The following is a 22,514-nucleotide window of genomic DNA, read 5'->3' as shown; positions in this document are numbered from 1 at the left end:
AGGTAAATGCACGCAATGTACTTCTTAACATGGAGAAACATACTTGCCATCTAGAATAATAAAAAAAATATTAAATTAAGGTATCATGAACATTCTTGATCATCAATTCTGTTTTTCTTTCTCTCCCCCAAACAGTTCCATTTGTGACAAATCTGCATGTGAAAAATTAAGTCTCTATTTTCCTGATAACATCAATGAGACGGGCTAAAGCTTGCTTTCTAATACAGCAAATTGCTTGTTGTCCATTACTACACCATTAAATGTCTGAGAGGTTCCAGCAGCAATGACCCAAGGGGTGCAGCTGAGCAGAAAGCAAGCTCTCCAATCCCCCGGTCAACCTGTGCATATACAGTCTGGCACTTTGCAGCACCCTGGGAGGCACAGCAGGTACGGTCTTGGACCGAAGGCACTCTGATGCTACAGGGAACATCACATGCACAAACTCTTCTAAAAATACCCCCTATATCCAGTGACGTACAAGACTGAGCTATGGTCTTTATTCCAGAAAAACAAATAGTAAAGATAGCAAAATAGCTATCTTTTAGCTATTTCTTTAACTGCCTAGCTTTTAAAAACAAATACATAGAACAGCACAATTACTCACGTACTTGGCAAAACTTTCAAGATTGCCTACATTGCCATATTTTCCGCTAAAAAAAAAAAAAAAAAAAAAAAAAGAACAGAGCTATTAGAGCTACTCTGTTCCTTCATCACCCACAAAATCCAGACAAGCAACCAGAGACAAAGAGCACCCACACTTCTGCCAGGCAGGGTGCTCAGTACCAAGTACCAACCTCAGCCTGAGCAAAGGGCACTGTAACAGTATTTCTTCACAAAACAGAGATTACTTTCTAATAAGCTGGCAATCATTTTCTCTGCTATAATCAAACTCTTCATGTAGAAGGCATCAGAAGGCATACCTAAGCAATGATTCTAAAGGTTTCCATGAAAAGAAATAGTAATTCATTCAGAATAAGTGAGAATCAAGCAAACCTTAATGGTCGGTATAGGTAAGATCTATTGCAGCTGTTGATATGAAAACTACTGCAGGTAGCTCACAGCTTCCTAGATTAAACACAAATCCCACTGTCACAATGTACGTATTTGGACTTTGAAGAGATGCCCTTGTTTTACTTAGCACATTTTCATTGAAGAGGCTCTTTCTAATTAAAACTACATAAATAAACCAGACCCAGAGGACTTTGGTCTTTTGAACTCCAATGCTATTAGGAAGCATTCAGCATACTCCTAAATGAAGGCTTCTTCACTCTAGATTTCTTCCTCCCCACTCCTGGGGATAAGTAAGCAAATGGATCAATCAATGGTGAAGAAAAAGACAAGACAGCAAGTCACTTTGCCATGAGAAAAAGTCTTAAAATTCAGAATAGATCACTTTCTCCTATTTAAATATAAATGCAGTGTAAAGCAGCTGCTACAATGAATGACATGTTCTCAGTGTAGAACTACTACCATGAGGGTTTCCAGCCTCTACTGTGTGACAGTATCAGCTACAGAACAGAAATATGAGCCTCACACCGCTGTATCCCAGCTTACGCACGAGACAAACAGAAGTCAGAACACAGGCACAAAAGAAATCGTTGCTCTTTTCTCAAAGCAAGGTGATGGAATTTCAAACATGTAAGGTAGTCAAACAGCATGAGTATTACTTGTCAGTTATCAAATCCGAAAAACCTAACTACCTACTCAAGGAAAGCCAAGGAAAACAGATCTCCTTAAGGAAATATAAACAAAAAATACCTAACAGATAAAAGTTTAAGTGAGCGTCTTTCTCTTTCACTGTACTACTATAAGAATAAAGAAGAAGAAGATTATCTTGAGATTTGTTATTTATTCCACCGACACACACAGAATGTATTCCATCATTCATCCCCAAATGTGCTCAGTAATACTGCAGTCATAACAAGGAAAATCCATGCAGTGTTTCAAATAAATACTAAATTCACACACATTGGAACACCCTCCAAATGCTTCTGGGACATTCAAAATTAGGATTTATTTTTTTCCCCAATTTGCTTTTTATGAAGAGATCATACAGAATCTCTAAGTATCGTGTGGACAACCTCAAAGCAATGCAGTTGCACAAATACAGCTCCATGCAAGCTCAACGACACCGGCTTTGGACTGGAACCAGAAACTCCATAGTAAATATATTCACAGTACTTGATAGATGGCAGATGATAGATTTTCCTACTAGTAAAAGAAATCAGTAAACACTGCAAACATCAGCACTTCAGAGGAGTTTGGAGGAAGTTTAAGATATACTTTCATTTCCATACTACAAAACTGCATTTCGATTTACACACTAAGTTGCTAATGTCTAGCAAATAAATTGAAATGGGGTATTTTGGGGCATTTTTAGTTCAGAGATAACGTGATAAATTCTCAGTTTTCAATTTCACATAATGCTACTGTTATCACAGGCCTATCTGCCATCTGATTTCAGTCAAAATTGAAAAACGTAGGGGCACAGCACCTGGCTGACACAAGCCACCGCTTCAGTCAGATCTGCAGCTGCACAATGCTGCCGGCCAGCCATAGACCCAGGTAGCCCGAGGATGTGTCAGGAGGCAGAGCTGGGAAAAACAATGCAGCATGGAGCAGGAAGGAGGTGCTGCATCTGCAGTACTGCTCAGTATTTCTGTCTGCATTCTGAAGTGGATGGCGAAAAGCTATAGAGAGGATGCAGAAGTACTGTAAAAATGATTCAGAAAGCTACCTTACGATGAGAGGCTCAGAGAATTTTCTGTGTTAAGTTTTTCAGGGATTGAGAGGTGATATGATTACAGAATATACATACTTCTACAGGGAGAAACACCGCAGGGCATGAGGAGAGGAGTGCAGAGAATCTCTGAGACAGAAGAGCAAACCAAGATCCAGTAGCTGCAATGTGAGACCAACCACAGCCAAATTTGAAAAATAAAAAATAAAAATGAGGCTTTATTTTGAAGCTGTGAAAGCCTCCAAAGGTCATTCATAAAGGAGCAAGGGAAATGCTCCATTTCATGAGGATATGTTCAAGTCAGGATTGGATTCTTTTCTGGAAGAAATGGATCAGCAGGACTTTCTAAGGTACCGCTTGATACTTGAGTGACCGATGACAAACAGGTCAGGCTAAGCAAGTCATTAGTTGTCTTTTGAAGAGAAAGCCATGAATCCCTACAACACTGAAGAACTGCCAGGCAAGTCCTTAGCATGAATGAGACACCTAAAGGGACAAGTGGGATTTAAGAAAAGTGGCCTGGGGCATACATCACTTTATGGGCCTTAGTGGTTCAGCCTAAGGCTCCATCTAGCCCAGTGCCCTGTTTCTGACAAAGGCCAACGGATTTCCAGAAAGGACAAAAAGTAGGACAAGGTCATAACTTCCCAATGTATTTACTGTTATCCACCTACTTTCAACTTCATAGATCAATGAAGTTTTAGATTAACAAGTTTGTCTAACTCTTTTCTACACTGTGATATTGTATCCTACAGTCCACCACTTTTGAAGCCAGCAAGCAATAGGGTTGTGGTTTTTTTAATCATTTCTTGCACTTGTATGGTAACCATTGCTTGCTCACTTTTTCCATACCACTCGTGATTTTACAGGCTTCTACATTTCAATCCCCAACATATTTTCCAAAGTCTGACGAACCTTAATCTACTCAGTCATTCCTCTTACGGGAGATGATTATCCCCAGCATTCAAATATCTTTTCCAACTCTGCTATAACCTTTTCCAAGATGAGGGCAAGAGAGGACATGACAGAAGAACTGACTTTTGCTATTGGATACAACATTCTCATTTGGTTCTGCATTTGTTTTTGAACAGCTTTCAGCATTCTACACATTTTTGGCAGAGTATTGTTCTAATGTTTTCACGGAGCTACCTTCTGTAACTCCGAGACCTCCTTCTTCAGCAAGTACAGCTAATTCAGAATCTAACGTATGTAAATTTAGGATTGTTTTTCTCCAGCTATATTTAGATAAAACAAAATTGAGCTGTAATAATCACCCAGTCACCTAGCATTGAGTGATTCTTCCCGTGAATACTTATTATTGTCAACAAACTGTAATTTCACAACGCACAATAAGCTCTAAAACAAACAGAAAAGTGCCTATCACAAATTCAAACCATGAATTAATGCTACTTTCAAAAAGTTAAGTACCAATTCTAATCAGAGTCCTCAAAGGATTCAGACTATTTTTTCCCAGCTAGTTAAGTAGACAGAAAGGCTTTAAAAATATCACAAATGTCATTCTTCTTTCTACCATTCATCCCTCTCTCAGAAACATGAGAAGGAGTAGGAATCAGATGGAAAGGAGACACCTACAGAGATCACATCATGTGGGCTTCTCTTAAAAGCCCACACAGACCCCAACACCCAGTAACTTTAACTACCCTACTGCAAAATGTTAAAGCAGTTTCCAAGTGACTTTTTTTTGTTTTGCCTTCAAAGACTTCTTCAGAATTTCAGTTTAAAGACACATATGCGTGTACACAAACTGCAGAAGCATTCCCTATGTAATACCCTATCCAGTGTGACCGTATCAGAAACTTAAGAAAACTAATTGCAGAAGAAAATTGATTAGTCTCATTCAGACCAATCAATTTTAGTGTTAATAACTGTCTACTCCTCAGAAGACTCCAAACCCCCCAGACAAACTAACCCTGCTATGTGGCATTAAAGACAGACAAGGCAAGCAGATTTTTTATGATCAAAATTTCAGCTTCAAAAACTGTTGTTATTTAATATGCAAAGCAATTTTACTTGACTATATACACACTCTGCAATCAAACAGTGCTGAGACTGCACTAGTTCAGTTAGCTCAGAGGTAACGTTGTCTTCCCTAAGTGAAAGTGGTACAAAAACATACAACAGTTTCTCCTGCGATGAACAGGAGAACAGCACAACGGCAGTAGCAAAGGGGAGGGGGAGGAATAGCAAATTCACTAACTCCTATCTCACTTCAGTAAATCTGTGCCTAACATGTCCTTACATTCTGCACAACAATACATCTGCGTTGTGCTTTATGGCTCCTTGATAACACCGCTTTCTGCAAGAGTTTATATTTCACCGGAGTACATCATCGCGAATTCATTTCGTTTCCATCCATTTGTGACATTATTAGCCAACTGTTTTTTCTGTGCATTGGGTAATATAACACATGTTGGACACCTAAAGTTTTCAAAGCCTCAAACCATCTGCTTTATAACTTAAAACTTAAGCCCTTTTCCTGGTTTAAATTTCACTACAGCAGAATTTATAAAATATGGTTTATGCAGACATTTCTACAGTTATTTGTTAATTTAATGTTAAATTTATATTGTGTCATTTCCAAAATAGAAAAATCTGTTCAGAGACTGCAAATTTAACAGGCTGTTTAAATTACTTAGTCCTAAATTCCTATTCCTCCCTAAAGCCAAGTGTGTACCAGCTCAGAACATACTTCAGTAGTCTACCTATCATCACCCCACAAATAGTTATCTTTAAAAAAAAAAAAAAAAAAAGTGATTATACTATTGTATATCCAGTGCTGTAACTATGACCGACTAGGCTAAATTAGCTTAAGAAGATATTTGTTACTAAATCTTGTGTAACTCATCTTTAGATCCACTGACAGATTATGAACACATTGCCATGTTCTGAAGCAACAGGCTTATGACATTGGAGGAAAGCAACATGTGATGCTGAAAAGCTGAAAATTCTATTTCTGTGTAGTAAAAAGTGTCTGTTTATTCTGACTTTCTATACTTCCTTTGTTTCCTGTACAAGACTTAAAAGTCTTTCTAACATTTTTTTCTCCTTTTTTTGAGAGAGGGGGAAGCTCTCTCAATAGTAAGTCTTTTTTTTTATATAAAAAAACTTTCCACATATTTAGGGTAACAGCAAGGCCTTGTAAAAACAGCTAGCATAGTTATCATGAGGAATAATTAATACACAAAAGCTTTTAAATTCATCATCTGGCAGAGAGAGAAGGAGAAATTGTCCCTTCTCTGGGGGAGATGGAAATAAATACAAGAAAACTTAAGAAAACTAAAGTTGAACTAACAAGAAGCATGTTGATTAGTTGGCCTGTGATAAATGGAACATCAGGATAAAAAGGGAACAAGTCTGTGTTCGTGTAGGGGTTACTCGATGTCTCCTCTCTCCCATTACTCTATTCTGGAGCAAGGTGGTGGTATGCTTCCAAGCAGCATGACTAAGGAATCACGGCTGCAGAGGTGTGCTAGCCATTCATACAGAAGTCAGTGGAGTTTTCCATTTCCAGCATCTTATAGGGGATATTTAGAAGTCCCTCACTGACTGTTGCAGAAGTTCCAGTAACAGAAATACTGCAGCAAGTTTTCCACTTAAATAGTAGGGCCATACATTGTCATTAGAGAAGGAACACTTAAAATATGACCAATTTCAGCTCTGTGGTTCCAGATCAATATAGCAAGTTTTCAAGGAAGGAATAAGACTCCTTGAAAGACTACATTTCATCTTTGCAGACAGGGGAAAAAAATAAGAAAAAAAAATCAATACATGAGAGGTTGCTTTTCCAGAATGTTATGAAATGTTATCATCTTACGAGCAATTTTACACATCTTTTCTGTTACCGGCATCATTTATAGTATGCTGCTCTCCTTAGCTGATTGTATTTAACGTACTGCTGAGTAAGTAGTATTCGAGCTGCTCACAGGAAGAACCCATGGAAGTGTCAAAGCAGGTTATATTCTTCATATGGCCAGCGAGCTCCCAAGACTGACAGAGTGCTACTTCTTTAAGGAATAGGATAATAAGCATTTACACAATTTTCCGTGTACACGTTCAACCTAGGAGTCTTTAATAGTATGATTTTATAATGAGGTACTGTGTAGAAGTTATATACTGTCCCTGAAACATAGTCGTCTGTCTGGTGATATATATGCTGCATCCTTTGAAACATTAGTTTAACAAGCTTAATTCTAATTAATCTAAAAAGTATATAACTAACTCTATGAAGGTTTTATTTCAATGCCTACTGAATATAGCTTTAAATAATTAGCAAACCACATGTACTAATGACCAAAAGTATTTCAGGAAATCATTTAACCCCAACAATAAAGATCCTCTCAGCACTATGATGGGTGCAGCATTCCATGTGAAGAAATTGCTTTATATTCTGTGTGATGTACAAAGGAACAAACAGTACAGAAAGATTCATATGCCTCTCTCAAAGTCTGAAAAGTTGTTTATTCAAGCTAGCAACTCCTCCCAACATCCCACAAAAGCCTGTGTATTACCACATACAAACAGGCTGGACAACAATTAAGATAATTATTTAAATGGAAGAGTTTCCCTGTTTTAGAGGGAAAGAGATTGGAAGTACAAAAGGATAGAAAAAAAGGATGCCAAATGTCCTATTAACATAATGTAATTACACCAAATGATATATTGAAATTATCAAAGACCAAATATTAGGTCTTCTTATGAGATCAAATATCCAATAGATATTAGGAAATGCATTAAACACATCAATTTTACTTTATAATGTGAAGTTATAAAAAATATAAATAAATGTAATATAAATAATAATAAAATAAAATAATATAAAAATAAGACATAAATAAAATAATGTTAAATAAATACAAAAATACAAAAACTAAAAATACAAAAAATATAAATAAAATGAAAAAAACAAACCATAAAAAACAGAAACAGTTACAATTTTGTCTAGCAAGGTACATGATGCTATTTACAATGACAAACTGTCATTAGGTACATTTACAGAAAACGAGAGCAACAGAAGACAAAACTTCCAGCTTGCTGATGTGGCTTGGGAGGTTCAGGCATTTTGTGCTAACTTCAGCCATCATCACGTCATGACCAGACCGATGCTTAAATCTGCTATAAACATAGCACTTCAGAAATATGCAGGTGTGGAACAAATATCCAGGCAGAAATCAGCTAGGAGAACCCAAGTTCATATCTTCGAGGGAGACTGCAGAGGGCTGAGTAAGCATATCAGCTCGTTCAAGCCTAACTCTGGTGCCTTTAGTAGGGAGACTGAGCAGTTCTGTGCCAACTGACACAAGGATACCAGTATGGTTTTCTATTCACAGCAGTATTTATTACATCTGGATGAAGAAACAAGTTTAGCCTTGAATACAAATACAAAGAGTGTTGTTGGTTTTTTTTTTTTTGTACAAGTTTATAATGTGACATGCCTACAATATATGTATAAAGGACACAGATCAAGCAGATTGACTATGTCATTTCTGTACTATGGTGGACCCCAAAGATATTTTTTTTACAAATGACTTTCCACCTGAAACATGAAGACTATTTCCATGTTTCTTTCCCCCCCATACAAACCAACCAAGCACATCCCCGAGACTCTGTAGATTTGGGGAACAGAGGCAAAAGTTCCACAGACCAGTTCCGTGCTCAATGACCACCAGCGACCCACACCATTGGCACCAACCTTTTCCCGTCCTGTCATCCCTTGCTTTGCTATGAATCATCTCAAGACACTACAGCACCTGTTTTTAGTACAGACTGTGTAAAAGATGTGGGAAAACTACTTTCCCCAACAGACTGTTTTATTTGACTGTTACTCCGTGTTACAAGGCTGCACTTTATAGTCTGTAAAAGTTGTTCTGTTCAATCAGTGGTTCACAAATTAACCTGTAAAATGGCAAAAAGCCCAGTAAAAGGGTTCTTCATTCTCACATCATAGCCAAGATTCACAGAGCATAAAAAGGGAAAACCTCCACACAAAACTCAAACAAGGAAAGCCACATGCACTTTGTTGATCCACTGCATAGACCACTAGAGGCAAAAAGATCTCAAATTTTCATTAGAAAATGCCACTCCAGCAGATGGCACTAATCAACTTATTGTATGTTCACTTCAAGAACAACAAAAAACAAACAAACCCAGCAATTACCTCTCTGCCAAAACAAAGGTTAGCTCTTTCGCAACCAATTATGAAAGACAGCATCACCATACAGTGTTATTCCAACTATTATAAAATTGAAAGAAAAAAAAAAAAGCTATTCAAGACTGCCACACAAATTATCAATCTGTGAGCCTGCCACAAAGTTCTCAGGCACCAGTGACATCTAAATTTTCCAATCAATGCAATCACGTTTGTAAAAAAATAAATATCAAAAGCACAGTAAATTCACCTGATGTAAGTCTGCAGTTAAAAATCATATTTAGACTAAGCATTTAGCCAGTGCTATAACTATTGCTGTACACAAAATCATGTGTTGCCCCATAACAATAGTTCTAGTTTGAAAAAACATCTGCTTCACTGAGCATCGTGTGAGAGTGCTGGAGGTTAGGACTTATTAATAGTTCTGCAACAGTAAAGTGCAATTTGGGTAGATTTATTTAGATCAGACTGCATCTTTTGTTCAAAAAGAATCAAAACATAACTAGTTTTTACATTCACAAAAACAGTACTGCTGTCAGTGCAGCAGAGCACAATGAAACAGTTGCACCAAAACATGTAATTATTGCAAGACCAGCCACTATTTGGCCAAGTGCAAATTGTTATTTGTTTTCTAAAGAAAACGTTAGAGAAACAAATAGCTGCAACTATCCAAGAACACTTCTGGCAACTAATTAATATGCTCCGACATATATACAAAGAGTTCTTGAACAGCGCACCTCCAGAAAAGCTTTGTGTCTGGTAACAATTTAAGTGGTATATTTTCCAAGGATCTGGGAGTATTTTAGCTAATTTTCACCTTGCACTTTGGTAAAACAGGAAGATGCAATAAACTTAAGAAGTAATTACCCTCAAACCATCAAATTCTGTCTGCCTAGAAATGGCCTAAAACCAGGATTCTTTGCTCTTATGCGAAACAAAACAATTAAAACCCACGTGAGTGCCTCCAAGGAACAAGACCACGACAAACAAGACCACGACATGGCACAGCCCATCTGCACGCACTACGTGCCCACAGTCAATCCTCAACACCATGCAGTTGCTGAAAATCTTGTCACCACAAAATACCCTTTGTTAAATGCAGCAAGAAAAATACAAAGGCTGGCTACTTAAGTTACAAGGCAACAGCAAGTTTAGTCAAGTTTGAGACAATCATATTTCCAGTCCTTTACCATTACACTGTTTTGAGCTCCTCAAATACCTTGTAGCAAAGGTTTTGAACAACTGAAAAAGAATGATGCATTTTTATGGTTTTATGTCTGTACTCAGTTAACCCTTATCAGCTGGGCAAGCTTTAAACTGCCTGGTAGTTCTGCCTGGTATGGTTTTGTGACATCTAGACATTTTTCTACAGAGAGAAGCCAAATATTCGTGTCTGTTCAGCACACTATCTAATTGGGAAATCTGACACAGCAAAGGTTGAGGAATTAATGGCATTTGCAGAGAGTCTGGACATTGTTGGAATCCATCAAGGGCAGACAACTCTTCCAAACCAATTCCTGGATATATGAGAGGGTTTCCAGATAGGTTCCCTTCCCATACTAGTTATCTCCAGAGGGCGATCTCATCTTTATGTTCACATGCACATCCCAAATATTTATTAAGTAAAACAAATGTAGGAACAACTACTGTATTGCACTTTCCTGCTGCTATACATGTATTTAACAGACTTACCTATCAAGTCAGATATGTAGTACGTTATTGTCACACTCAAAAATATATGATGTGCTATTTTTATTCTGACAATTTTGAGTTGATGAAACAATGAGAGGAGTTTATCCTCTCTTTTCCAACATTCATTTCTGATAACTAAGACTGCAATCTCATTTAACATTTAAAACCTTTTCCCATTAACTCCAGCAATACAAATATTTTGTACTTAAAGTTTATAGCATCAGCTTAAGAAATATGTTGACTACATCCTTTACTTACCACAAAAGAGTACATGCTTTTAATTGCACTTTTAACAATGACAAAAGCTTCCATCGGCCAAAGAGTGCATATATGTAAAACCTGTAGATAACCACATCTAATGTCTTTGGAAAATATAGAAACTACATTCAGTTTCTTAGGGCTTCCCCCCTCTCCATGGCTTAGAATGAGAAAATAATAATAATAATAATAAAAAGATCAGTATCTACATTCTTCCTTCACACTTATTTTATTTTTTACATTTGATAAATTATTCACATATCAAGTATTTCTCTTTCCCAACTCTTACCCTAAGAATACCTTGCACCTGCACTATGCAATCACACATAAATAGGCACATAAAACACACAGAAACAATGCTTTGGATTGCTCCAGTGACCACAAATGTTTACAAAAGTGCTCACATGAAGATATTAGCAAGGCCATGTTTTCAGAGTACGGTTTGGAAGCCACACACAGGAAAACCAGAAGAGGATACACACAAGCATTTTACTGTTTGATTTATCTTTCTTCTTGTTAAACCATTACCCCAGTTTTATGTTGGCTTTTCCAATCAGCAAGGACAGGAGGGTTTAATAGTATGGTGGAGGGCATTGTCAGAGGAATCAGAAACAAGTACAGTTTCTAACTGTTAAGCTAGGCAAAAGCTGGACTTGAAAGTAAGCCTATTCCCCAGCACCGCGGGCCTTTTTGTTGGGATCAGACAGGCTGCAGACAGCTTGCACACGCAGAAGTTGCACCGATCCTCACACACACAACCTTTCTACTACTGCTCATTTCCCCTCTTCAAAAGTTCATCTTTAATACTCTCTTCAAAGCCTAACCACACGCTCACAAGACACATTTGCCCTTAGGCCAAGTGCATTTACCGTGCCTTATGAATAACTAGGAAACCTTACAATCATCCTCTCCCACTTTCCTCTGGATTGGATGATGGGGTTATTTATCATCCTTTCCTATCCAGAAGCAAATATATGCCGTCTCTTCAGCTGCTACAGCTCCGAGCATGCAGCATTACAGTGAAATGAAACCAAGAGGGCTCCAGGTTCGTGCCCGATGCCCTAGTGCCCGCTGGCCGAGGAGCTGGGCCTGCTGCTGCGCCCAGCCTGGCTGGCAGTCGGGCGCCAGCCTCCCACCGGCGCTGGGAACAACAGCTGAAGTTCCCACTGCTAACTTTGACAGCTCGTCTGCCAGATTTCTAAACATCCTGCCAGGAGCTGCGACTTGAGAAGTCCTCTTACGCATCTCCATGACTGACAGCGATTTTAGTGCATTAACCACTCCAGAACCTCTCCTCAAATCTCAAAACTTTGGAATGAAAATGGTTCCACCTGAACTCCACGGGGCGCTTTTTAACCCTATTAACTTTGACCGCTGAATAGTTGCAAAGATAAAATTCAAGTGTGTACTAGAAATAACAAGTTATGAACACTGCAAGATTTATATAGGAGCTCAGACAGGTTTTTCTGGTCATTCAGCCTTTACTTTTGGCTCAGAAAGCATGTTTGTGAGTAGAATAAATATCACTAGCCAACAAGAAAGAAGAACTAGCGTTCTTGTACTTGTCATAGCAGAAAATACCTGGACTGCTGCATACATAAACACACTGAGCCCTGACTTAGAAGTATGAATCAAGCACTGTGCCAGAATTTTTGAAAAAAAAATAAAATATATATATATATATATATATATATATATATATATATATATATAAGAACCTGATTAAATAAAAACATGAAGTACACTCCTGCTGAAGAGAATTTGAAGCCTCAAATAGGTCCAATTAAAAAAGAAGAGATGCTGAGAGTTTCAGCTTTGCTCAAGCTAGCAGCAGCTGCACAAGTGGCATGTCTGTATGAACAACTTAGAGGGGAAAATGGGGAGAAGCCCAGAGGCATACATAAAATAAGACATGTTTTAACAGAAGTAGGAAGATAGTCAAAACATAAAACATTCAGATCCTACCAAATGAAAATACTCCAAAAAGCTATTTTGTAGGCGAGACCATTCTCCAAAAAGCAAATATACATTTACTCTTGAAATGCTATTTTCATAAATGGTATGAAGTTAAAAATATTCAGTCCAATTCTACTTCACACACTTTGAAGTAATCAAATTGGACAGCAAGATCTAATCTCTACCTCATAAGAGAGCAAACTATTTTTTAGGCACTTAATCTTCAAAAGATTGCCTTGTTGGCAGCATCAAAGGTAATACAAAATAGTTAAATTATCTGAAAACCTATTAAAAACAGACTAAATTATTTTCAAATAAGAAAGAACTCAAATAAGGAATTGTAATTTTCTTCTGACTTTTTTTTCTTAAAGTAAGTGAAAAAATAAGCGGGGCAAACTACAACTACAAGACGTTCAATATTCCCAAGGGCAGTAACTTGATTAAGGAAAACCATTTAGTGCCATGGTCATCTCAGCACAGTTCATACAATAATGTATCAAGAATAGTATGCAATTATAGCTATCCTGCCAGGAAAATACCTTTTAAGAGCACACAGTGTTGAAGGCTTACTGACAAATCAGATGCTGAAAAATCTTGGCTGCAAAGTTGTCAATGTGAGTGCAATTGAAATAGGAGTCTATCTATGAAACACTTCATTCAATGCCAGGATACAAAAGAAGCTGTAATTTTGACTGTTTCTAAAAACACATTTTTTTTGTGTACCATTATCAAAACTAATCTTCAGAGAGCAATCAAAAATCTGTCTAAAAATACAGCAGTGTTTTGGTCAACAGACAAGGTGCAGTATTTTTGTCTTTATGCTTCAGCATGGGAATACAGCCCTGTGAGTTACTACTTTTACCACAGACAACAGAAGGATGTGACTGTCCTCAGCTTTTGTAAAAATTCTCTGTTTTTCTGAAGGAATCTAAATCTTGAAAATCTTGCAAAAAGTTATTTTCTGCTCCTCAATTTAAACCTGCCATTCAAACTCTAAAGGAGTCAAATCCAAGACTGCTTTTGTTTCGTTCTGGTGACACAATTTGGTCTAAGCAATACGTCAGAATATGATTGTCATTTTCACATCATACTTTGGCTTCATTCTCTTTTGCTCTAAATTTTTAAATCCTTCTCAGAAGTACACGAATTATTTGCCCCTGGTCATAACCAATTCCAGTCCACTACAATCAATTGATGGTTAATGTTTTCTATATTACAACACATTGCAAATACCACATACTGCAGAAACAGACTTCTACTATTGCAAAGTCTCCTTCAAAGCACCCACAGAATCCATGTACAGAAACACAAATATTTCAAAGTAAAAGCAGATATGCTATTTTTGCAGTCTTTCTAAATATGTTCAACAACAGCGTATCCAGAAAAGAAGATAATAGAAACACTGAAAATGCAATGATACCCAGGTACAAGGTTCAGGAGAAAAAAAAAATTACAATTCCATTAGCTGTATTTCCCTGTCCACTTTTCAGAAGATCACAGCAACAAGCATCACCTCTGTTCAGTTGTTCATACCTCCAAGTTTCTTTATGCTCTCACCCTTTTTGGAGCTTTTCAACATGAAGTGAAATAGTACTGACTTTCAATCTGTTGTCTTCTAAAGATCAGTCCGATACCACGACATGAGACAATAAATACGTATTTCTTAGGCAGTGTATATGTATTTATTGTAATTAATATATATATTCCTTACTCTCACTTGTTTGTGTTACATATATCTACACATACCTCTCTGTGTAGATATATAAAGTAGAAAAAATGAAATATTTTGAGAGAAAAAATACTAGAGAAGTAAATGGGGAAGACATGCATTTTAATTTAAGGAACCTAAGATCCGATCCCCACACTCTTTACAGTTTTACAGCAATTATGCACAAGGTTTGCATAAACACTTCAAAATCATCAAAAGCTGTTTTATCAAAACAGCACTTAAGTTTTACATATGTTTCAACACAAATTAGTATGCAGAATTAAACAGCAAGTTGACAAAAAATTGGATGTCAGCTGTCTGTCATTTTCAACTCCAACCACATACACAGAGAGAATGGACTTAGAGGAGGCAGATAAAGACTGGGCCCAAGTGATAAATAGCTTCTTTGCAAATACTTTTTGTAATTTAATTATCTTATTAATTCTCTGACTGCCCTAAACTCCCAGCTACTCATGATGAATTTTATCACTATGAGAATGCTTGAATAATAATTATAGCAGTAACGTTACTGGAGCCACAATGACACAGGGATATTGTGAAGTAAGGACAATGCTAATTCACGGAACACCAGAGACAATAAAAAAAAGACACAAATGTAGTTCAGCTTCCTGCAGACACATCTGTAAACAATACCTCTCTGGCAATAACATGCTCTTAATTTATAGCCATAAGATAAAGCGTAGCAATTAAGGCACTCCTGGGGAACACACAGATACCAAATGCGAAGCCAGACTCTGACACTCAAGGGCACGACCTGCAGTGACACCGATGTCCTGACAGCACGCTCCTGACACAGAAACACACATGTACGTCCCACCTGAATGCTTCAGCAAACACTGAGAATTTCTACCTTTAGCAGAGTGCCTGGGCATGCCAACTGCAACCTGCACTGGCAGCATTTTTAGTCGAGGCAGCTACTGCCCGGAATGCCAAACGGGGCACCACAGCTCTCTGCAACTACCCAGGTAGAGCAGAGGAGTCGAGGCTGCAGGGAGAACTGAGCAACCCAGTCCCAGGGAGGGAGCAGGCTGGCCTCTCTGCCCAAGGAGACCCAAGGTTGCTCTCAATGCCGCTTTTCTCAAGCTCCTTCTCCCCAAACCCACAGATTTTAGGGGAGTGGTTGGGTTGAACCCAACAGATTTGGCTGGCTTGAGCCTCACGCAAAGCTGGGTTTGAATGAGATACTGCCTGCCCGCCACCCAGCCAGCCACCAGGACAGACTGCACTTAAGTCTGTACGTATTTACAAAAGGTTGCAGCCAGCTGGCCACGTTTCAGATGCCTCTCAACATTGACTCCTTTCACTAAGGCTTATCTTTTATGTCTGGTTGAAAAAAAAAATAATGCAAATACACGCAGCAGTTCAGCTATTTTTCTATATAGCTCTTTCATCATGCTTGCTAGGTCTGTATTTAAAATGTATAAGCAGACAAATGGCATCACATTTCAAACAAAGCACCACTATTTTAATACTGCTTCGAAAAGGTTTAAATACACTTCAGATAAATGACAGCTATAGATTGCACACCATTCCATAAAAAGGCGGTATTTTGACCCAATTAAATACTCCATATGCAAAAGCCATCTATTTCCTGAAGAGAAGCAAGAATTTCAGGAAAGCCATTCATTCCTAGAACACGGGTAAGTCTGGACAGAATAGGTAACATGAGTGGTGACTCACGGCCGCCAGTGTGTTAGGTATGGAAATGATTTGTTCATGAGCATCTCAAACATCCCTAACTGCAACAGCCAGGGGCTATACAAAGCTGTGCAGGGGAAAAAAAAAAAAAAAAAAAAAAAAAAAAAAAAAAAAAGGAGGAATAATCCATCTGCAAATATGTCACTTTTCTGAATTAAGGAAGAAAAAGAAATCCTAAGACTTCACTTCAGATGTACATGATAAACTGGAGAGGACAGTTTAACCTGTTATGCTAATTCACGAGTTTAAGTAATTTAAGAAGAGATGTTTGGGGTGTATTTTTTGTTAACATACATACATATATATATATGTCTGCACATTTGTGTAAATATACATACATACAAGATATATGATGAGTCGATTTTAATTTAGTGAAGTACTTGGGGTTTTGTTTCTCTGGTATTTGTTTGGGTTTTGCTTTGCTTTAAGACAGTTCATTTAATTATAAGCTCCAGCCAGAACTAAAATAATAAGAAAGAGTTCCTTCCAATCATGCAATTACAAAGGTACGTTGCAGATATGAAAATTTTAGCTACTTCCTCCATGATCAGAAGTAGAAAATGGACAATAAAAACAAAAGCAGCACTGACATAGCATTATACCATAATACCATTCTTTTAGGTGCTTTATCACAGAGTAAATACAGTCATTAAAAATGACTTTTTCTGATTTCCAGTAGTTGCTACCACTTTTACATGCCCAGTGCCAAGCACACCGCTGAAACCAGCAAGGTACATCAAACAACCCAATCTCCCTTTCTACATGGGAAAACAATCACGTGGAAGAGCAGGATTTAAAATCCTTTAAAGACTCTTTCTTGAGTTTCTTAGCCTTTAACCAATTCCCTACTTCGCAGCTGCTGTTACCGAATCCACAGCACTGTGTTAACTCAAAGAGCACAGTGCTTGCACTTCTTTGGCTGTCCAACGAGCCCTTTCTATCCCAGGCTGTAGTCATAGCTCTTTCCCAGGATTTCCTTTGAAGATGGTATTACGGGTCTTTTTGCTCTTCTACAGCTTGGTACATTAAGAAGTAGCTTACACAGACATGTACTGGCCCAAATCTGACCCTTTCCAATGGAGAGCCTAGAAAGAGGCCGTGCCTTATCTGGTGATTGCCTCATCCCCTGCGCTACGTGGCAGGAGTGACCGGAGCTGCGTGTTTTATCTTGTTTCTCAGGCCCACTTAATTTCTCAGAACCGCCCTCAAAATATCTTTAACAGAACTATTCCCTGGACAGACAGCAGGTGCTGTTGCAAAGAGTTATTAGAAGCAAAGACAGCTCTCATCACATCACTAACTCCTTTTCCTCTAAAAGTATGAGGCCTGCAAACCAAGTGCAACAATATGAAAGTTCCTCGTGTGCAGCTCGACAGGAAAGGAGAAAGAAAAAAAGAAAACCCAACTGTGCCTCTCTTATTTTCTCTGCCAGAAACAGGGATATCAGAGTGCCAGCAGAAAGGGGTGAGATCAAGCCTCAAAGCCTATTAGCAAGTCTGAACCGTCTTGGTACGTGCTGGAGAACATGCGCTGAATTAGTCAGAATTCAGACATCACCCATCTCACAGAAAAAGAACAGCAGCAGCTGCAATACTCGTTCCCAGTAAAATAAGGAAATATAAAATAGCATACAAATAACAAACAAAATAAATACAACATTTATACAATTTCTTTTCTACACTTCTTTCAACAGGGTGTACAAGCATAGCATGGGAGTGGGGTAAGACATTCTGGAAATGTCTGAATGAAAGGGGGAATGGTGAAAGGGAACAGCAAGGAGGCAAACGCAAAAGGATGAGGACACTGGCAAGGCAAGGTGCAAGAACCTTTCGCTGCCTGGAGAAAGCAGCATTAACACTCTTATTTCTGGAAATACTACACATGAAAACAGCTTCTGAAAGAGTGCCTCAGGCTACTCAGAATAAAACAATAACTATTGGGCAACAGATCTATATTTAAAAGAAATGCTAGGAAACTATTTGCATAGCTGTGCATAGCCAAAACTACCAACAATCATTAACAACTTCTAAAAATGAGGTTCAAGTATAAACAATACACTAACAAGCACACATGCTATATTATAAGGGACAATTTACGAAATTTTCCAGGTGATTTTCCAAGCACACACAACTGGCAAGCATACTGACAGTACATTTTTTCCAAATTAAGTGAAAAAAGCCCATTATTTCAACATCCCAAAACAGTACACGCTCTTATATTGCTAGAAAGCATAAGATTTAACTGCTGAGAAGTTAAACCATTTAACTGCAAAGGAACAGTGGTTCATTACGTACCTGCACGGTGCTCAGAACAATACTACCCAGTAGAGCCACAGGTGCTAAGTAATGGATGAAAGAAAAAACTAATGCAACCTGGCAATCAATTAATCACCAATTACATTTATTTCCCTTGGCTTAGAGAAAGAGCCTTAGCCTTTCAAATTATTCATGCACTTACAAGAAGAACAAGAAATTAATCCCAAATTAGTACAAAATTTCCTCCAAATGACAGACTTAGATATACTGAATGAAAGGTGTTAAATTATCAGATGTGATGAGCCTGAAGTTTGTTTAGCACCTAGCAGAAGAAATACTCCCAACTGTACAGCTGACCAGCATTTCAGCATGGTCTGAAGGAATAATCTGAAACATAATAGTCAATCAATCCGTATGTTGCTCAGACCAAGTCTGTTCTTTAAATCCAATACATAAGTATAACTAAACAGCTAGAAGACAGCAGTATTATTTCATTTCCATTGCACAGCGGTCACCCTCTGTGGTCAGCTATGCTCGCCTTGGCTGAGCAGCCCTACAGACAGTCCCTCAAGAAGGCACTCTCTTCCCCCAACCCTCATTCCAACACCAAAACACTTCCAGTACCTGCCATTGTGGAATACACCGTGTTTAATAGAACTGGGACAGGCACCAACTTCCCTCTTTGATTCCTTCTCCCCTCTGACACATCAGAGGCTCTTGGGCAGGGAAGAGAGGAGATGGCTGGGTCGCTTTTATGATTCAACTCGCCACAAACACTAATGGCAACACAGGAGACAGCCCGGCACGTGTTCAATACTAGATCCATGGGTATACATAGGTGTAGCTGCCCCTGCCAGGCTTTCAAAAACCAAAGGGTATGGTTACACAACACCCCGGTTCCATGAATGGTCGTGCAATCCTCAACATCTGCCTTCCACGTGCGATGTTCCCTGTTAGGGCTACGTGGTCGTATAGCTAATGGGCAAGTCTATACACTAGGCTTAAACAAAACCACTGCAGTTCTGACGGCTTGGTCTGCAGCAGCTGCCAGTTTAGCTGCCCTTAATGTGTAAACTTGAAAACAAAATGAAATGAAAGATTTATAGCCTTAGGTACAAATCTCACCAAATATATACCTGGAATAGGGTTGTGACAGGGCTGTGTTTGTGATCTCACCACTGCAGGCTACTTGTAAAGAGCTTAAGAAGTCCAAAAGCTGCAGAGCTAATGAATATTTTGATATTCTTCATTTCTGATAGTTACCATTCATATGATGAAGAAGCACATGGGTTTTACAAATACGTTTTAAAACAGTATTAGGATCACAATTTTATTGGAGAGATAAATGCAACATAAGCATTTGTGATGGTCATTTGCTTCTCTCTCTTAAACTTCCCAACTTAAAAAGAAAAAATTCCCAGGGTGACTGAATTCTCTCTATATAAAGGAATCGCACTTACGGGAAGAAAGAGGTTCCCTTACTTTCTTCCCCCGAAACACACTCAATTTCTTGTTGCAGGCAGGATACCAACATGGTGCACAGATACCAACTCTGTGCACCAGTACAGAACCAGGAGTCACCCTTTTGTGAAGACATTGGAAAAAACTCTATCAGAACATACGACTGAATGCTTACTACTAGAACTACTGACAAATTGCAGAATTAGTTTATCTGCTATAAAATCTGAAGTAACTCTGCTCTCCTACTCGCAGCATAGTAAGTACTCCTTACTTCTTTCCGGGATGACAGCTTATCACCTGACATTAATACATGCATGTAGCATACGAAGAGCCCGCTGACACACAGCCCAGAGGCCAGAGCCCCTCTGTTCCATCGCCGTGCCCTTGTGCTTCTCACATGGCTGCAATCGCTCCTTAGGCGGGCAGGGGGAAGGACAGCAGCACAGGCCCCTCGGGCCAGCCACGAGCTTGGCTCAGAGGAAGCCATTCGCCATACTACAGCTCTGTGGTAATGTCACAGACACAGTCAAGTGATTTCTACAGTGAAACACTAGCATTTGCTAGTCTTAAAATATACACCAGATAAAAAAGGGAGACATTCAGCCAACCAGACACTCTTTAACAAAGCATACACTCAATTTCACAAACAGAACCAAAGTTCAAAGCTGCTGCTGAAAGCCCTTTTTGCCCCCCTTAGGTTTTAGAGGATCACTGGTAAGTTGCTCACAAAGCAAATCTTTCCATCGTACTTTTAATGGATACTTTACAATAGTTTTCCCTTTTCCTCACAACATGAAATCAGCAGAACACAGTAATTAGATGCTTGCACCACCATAGCCCAAGCTCTGTCTTTTTAATCCTCTAGATATGTAACTTACACCCATTGCATGTATGTTAAGGAGGAAGTCTCTCCAGCAAAAAGCTCTATTCTCAGGTTGCATTATGTTGATCCCTTCAACGCCAGGCGCTGGATTCTCCTAAAGTACCACACGCTGCCAGTAATGGAGGCTCTGAAGTTGCGGGCGCCAACGCGCTTAAAGCGGGTGGGTACCAAACACCCCTGAACCCTGAGCACCTCCACCTGCTTGAAACTGCCTGCTGATTTCTTCCACTCTCCAAATTTTCGTTTACAATGACCGGGGTTACGCCTCGGTGACAATCGCTACGTGATTTCGGGTGGCAGACGCACACAGCACGAGCACCCGGAGCTCAGGCAGGTCAGCCAGTGCCGCTGGCAGGGTCCGTGCCAGCCCCTAACACCCCACTGCTGCTCAGGCCGGGCAGGGCAGGCTGAGAGGCGGCAGCCCGGCGGCACTCGCCCCCATCTGACGCTCGGTTCCGCGGGCCGGCCGTGCGAGGGGCCGGGTGTTAGGGGCCGCACGGTGCCCAGACCCGCTCCCGGCTGGAACCGCCGCTTCCCTCGGGGCGCTGGCAGTGCGGGTGCCTCAGAGGAGCCCGGCCGGGGGGCACACCGGGCTGCCGCTGCCCCGCGCCTCCAGCGGCTGCGTGCCCGCACCGCGGGACCCTCCGGGGCGCAGCGATCCCGTGCCGGCGGCCCCGGCCTCACCCCGCGCCCTCAGCGGCGGCTCAGCGCCCGCGGGGCCCCGGGGCCCCAGGGAAAGGCCGGGGCCTCCCCGCCCGCCGTGCCGGTGCCGTCCCGGTGCCGCTCACCCAGCTTTCCGCGGGACTCCTCCAGCTTCTGGATCTGGTTCTCCAGGAAGAGCACGGCCACGCCGAAGGCCAGCACGGCCAGCAGCTGCAGCTTGGGCGGCACCATGATCCTGAGCAGCCCCATCGGCGGCCCCGGCGGCGGCGGCGCCGCAACCCGGGCTCACGACATAACGCGGGGCCCGGCCCGCGGCGGCGGCAGGCAGCGGCCGAGAGGCGCTGGCGGAGGCGGGGGACGCGCACCGGGCCCGCCGCCCGCTCACATCGCCCCGGCCCCGGCGCGCGGCGCCCCCGGCCCCTCCCCCGCCTGCGCGCGCTGCTCAGCAACCGAACGCCCGCCGCCCGCCCGCCGAGCCCCGGCGCTGCGCCCCGCCCCTCGCCCTCCGCCATTGGGCGGGGCAGCGCCCGCCCCGCCCCTCGCCCCGCCGGATTGGTCCCGCTCGGCTGAGGCCACGCCCTCCTGGCAGAGGGTGGCCCCGCCCCCTCCGCGCGCCCGGCTCAGCGCGGCCCCGCCCGCACGCGGGGCTTCGCGGTTGGGAGGGGTCTCGTGGGGTCCCGCCCTCCTGCTCGGTGCGCATTGGGCGGGTGTACAGCAGTGCTCCGGGAACGAACAATGCTATTGGACGGACCGCTGTCAATCACCGCTGCCAGGGGCCTGTGCGCCGGTCGGCTGCAGCGTTCCGGAAGGAGAAAAGACCCGGCTCTAGGGCTGCCCGCATAGTGCCGGTCTGAGGAGGGGAAGATCGCCTCTTGCACCCCGCGGGGAGCGCGGCTCTGAGCACAGCGAGCTGGCCGGAACAGCGCAAAGCCCCGGCTGAGCCGCTCCTCCCCGCTGTGCCAGCGGTGTGAAGGTAGCCCCCTCCTCCTTTCCCCCATCAGGCAACTATCCGG

At 41.0% G+C, this 22,514-nt stretch overlaps 1 protein-coding gene across 1 annotated transcript in view; it reads right to left on the bottom strand.

Moving 5' to 3' along the window:
- Positions 1-21,812, bottom strand: part of HS2ST1 (heparan sulfate 2-O-sulfotransferase 1) — an 80,103-nt gene extending 58,291 nt beyond the window's left edge. The window contains exon 1 of the mRNA XM_032192621.1: positions 21,627-21,812. Within this exon, the coding sequence (XP_032048512.1) occupies positions 21,627-21,750 (124 nt within the window). The 5' untranslated portion in view covers positions 21,751-21,812. The remainder of the gene's footprint in view (positions 1-21,626) is intronic.
- Positions 21,813-22,514: the final 702 nt, after the last annotated feature.

Source organism: Aythya fuligula, chromosome 8 (genome assembly GCF_009819795.1).
Source record: "Aythya fuligula isolate bAytFul2 chromosome 8, bAytFul2.pri, whole genome shotgun sequence".
In the NCBI taxonomy this organism is placed as follows: domain Eukaryota; kingdom Metazoa; phylum Chordata; class Aves; order Anseriformes; family Anatidae; genus Aythya; species Aythya fuligula.
Note: the sequence above shows the minus strand (reverse complement) of the source record. Positions and strands in the feature narration are given on the sequence as shown.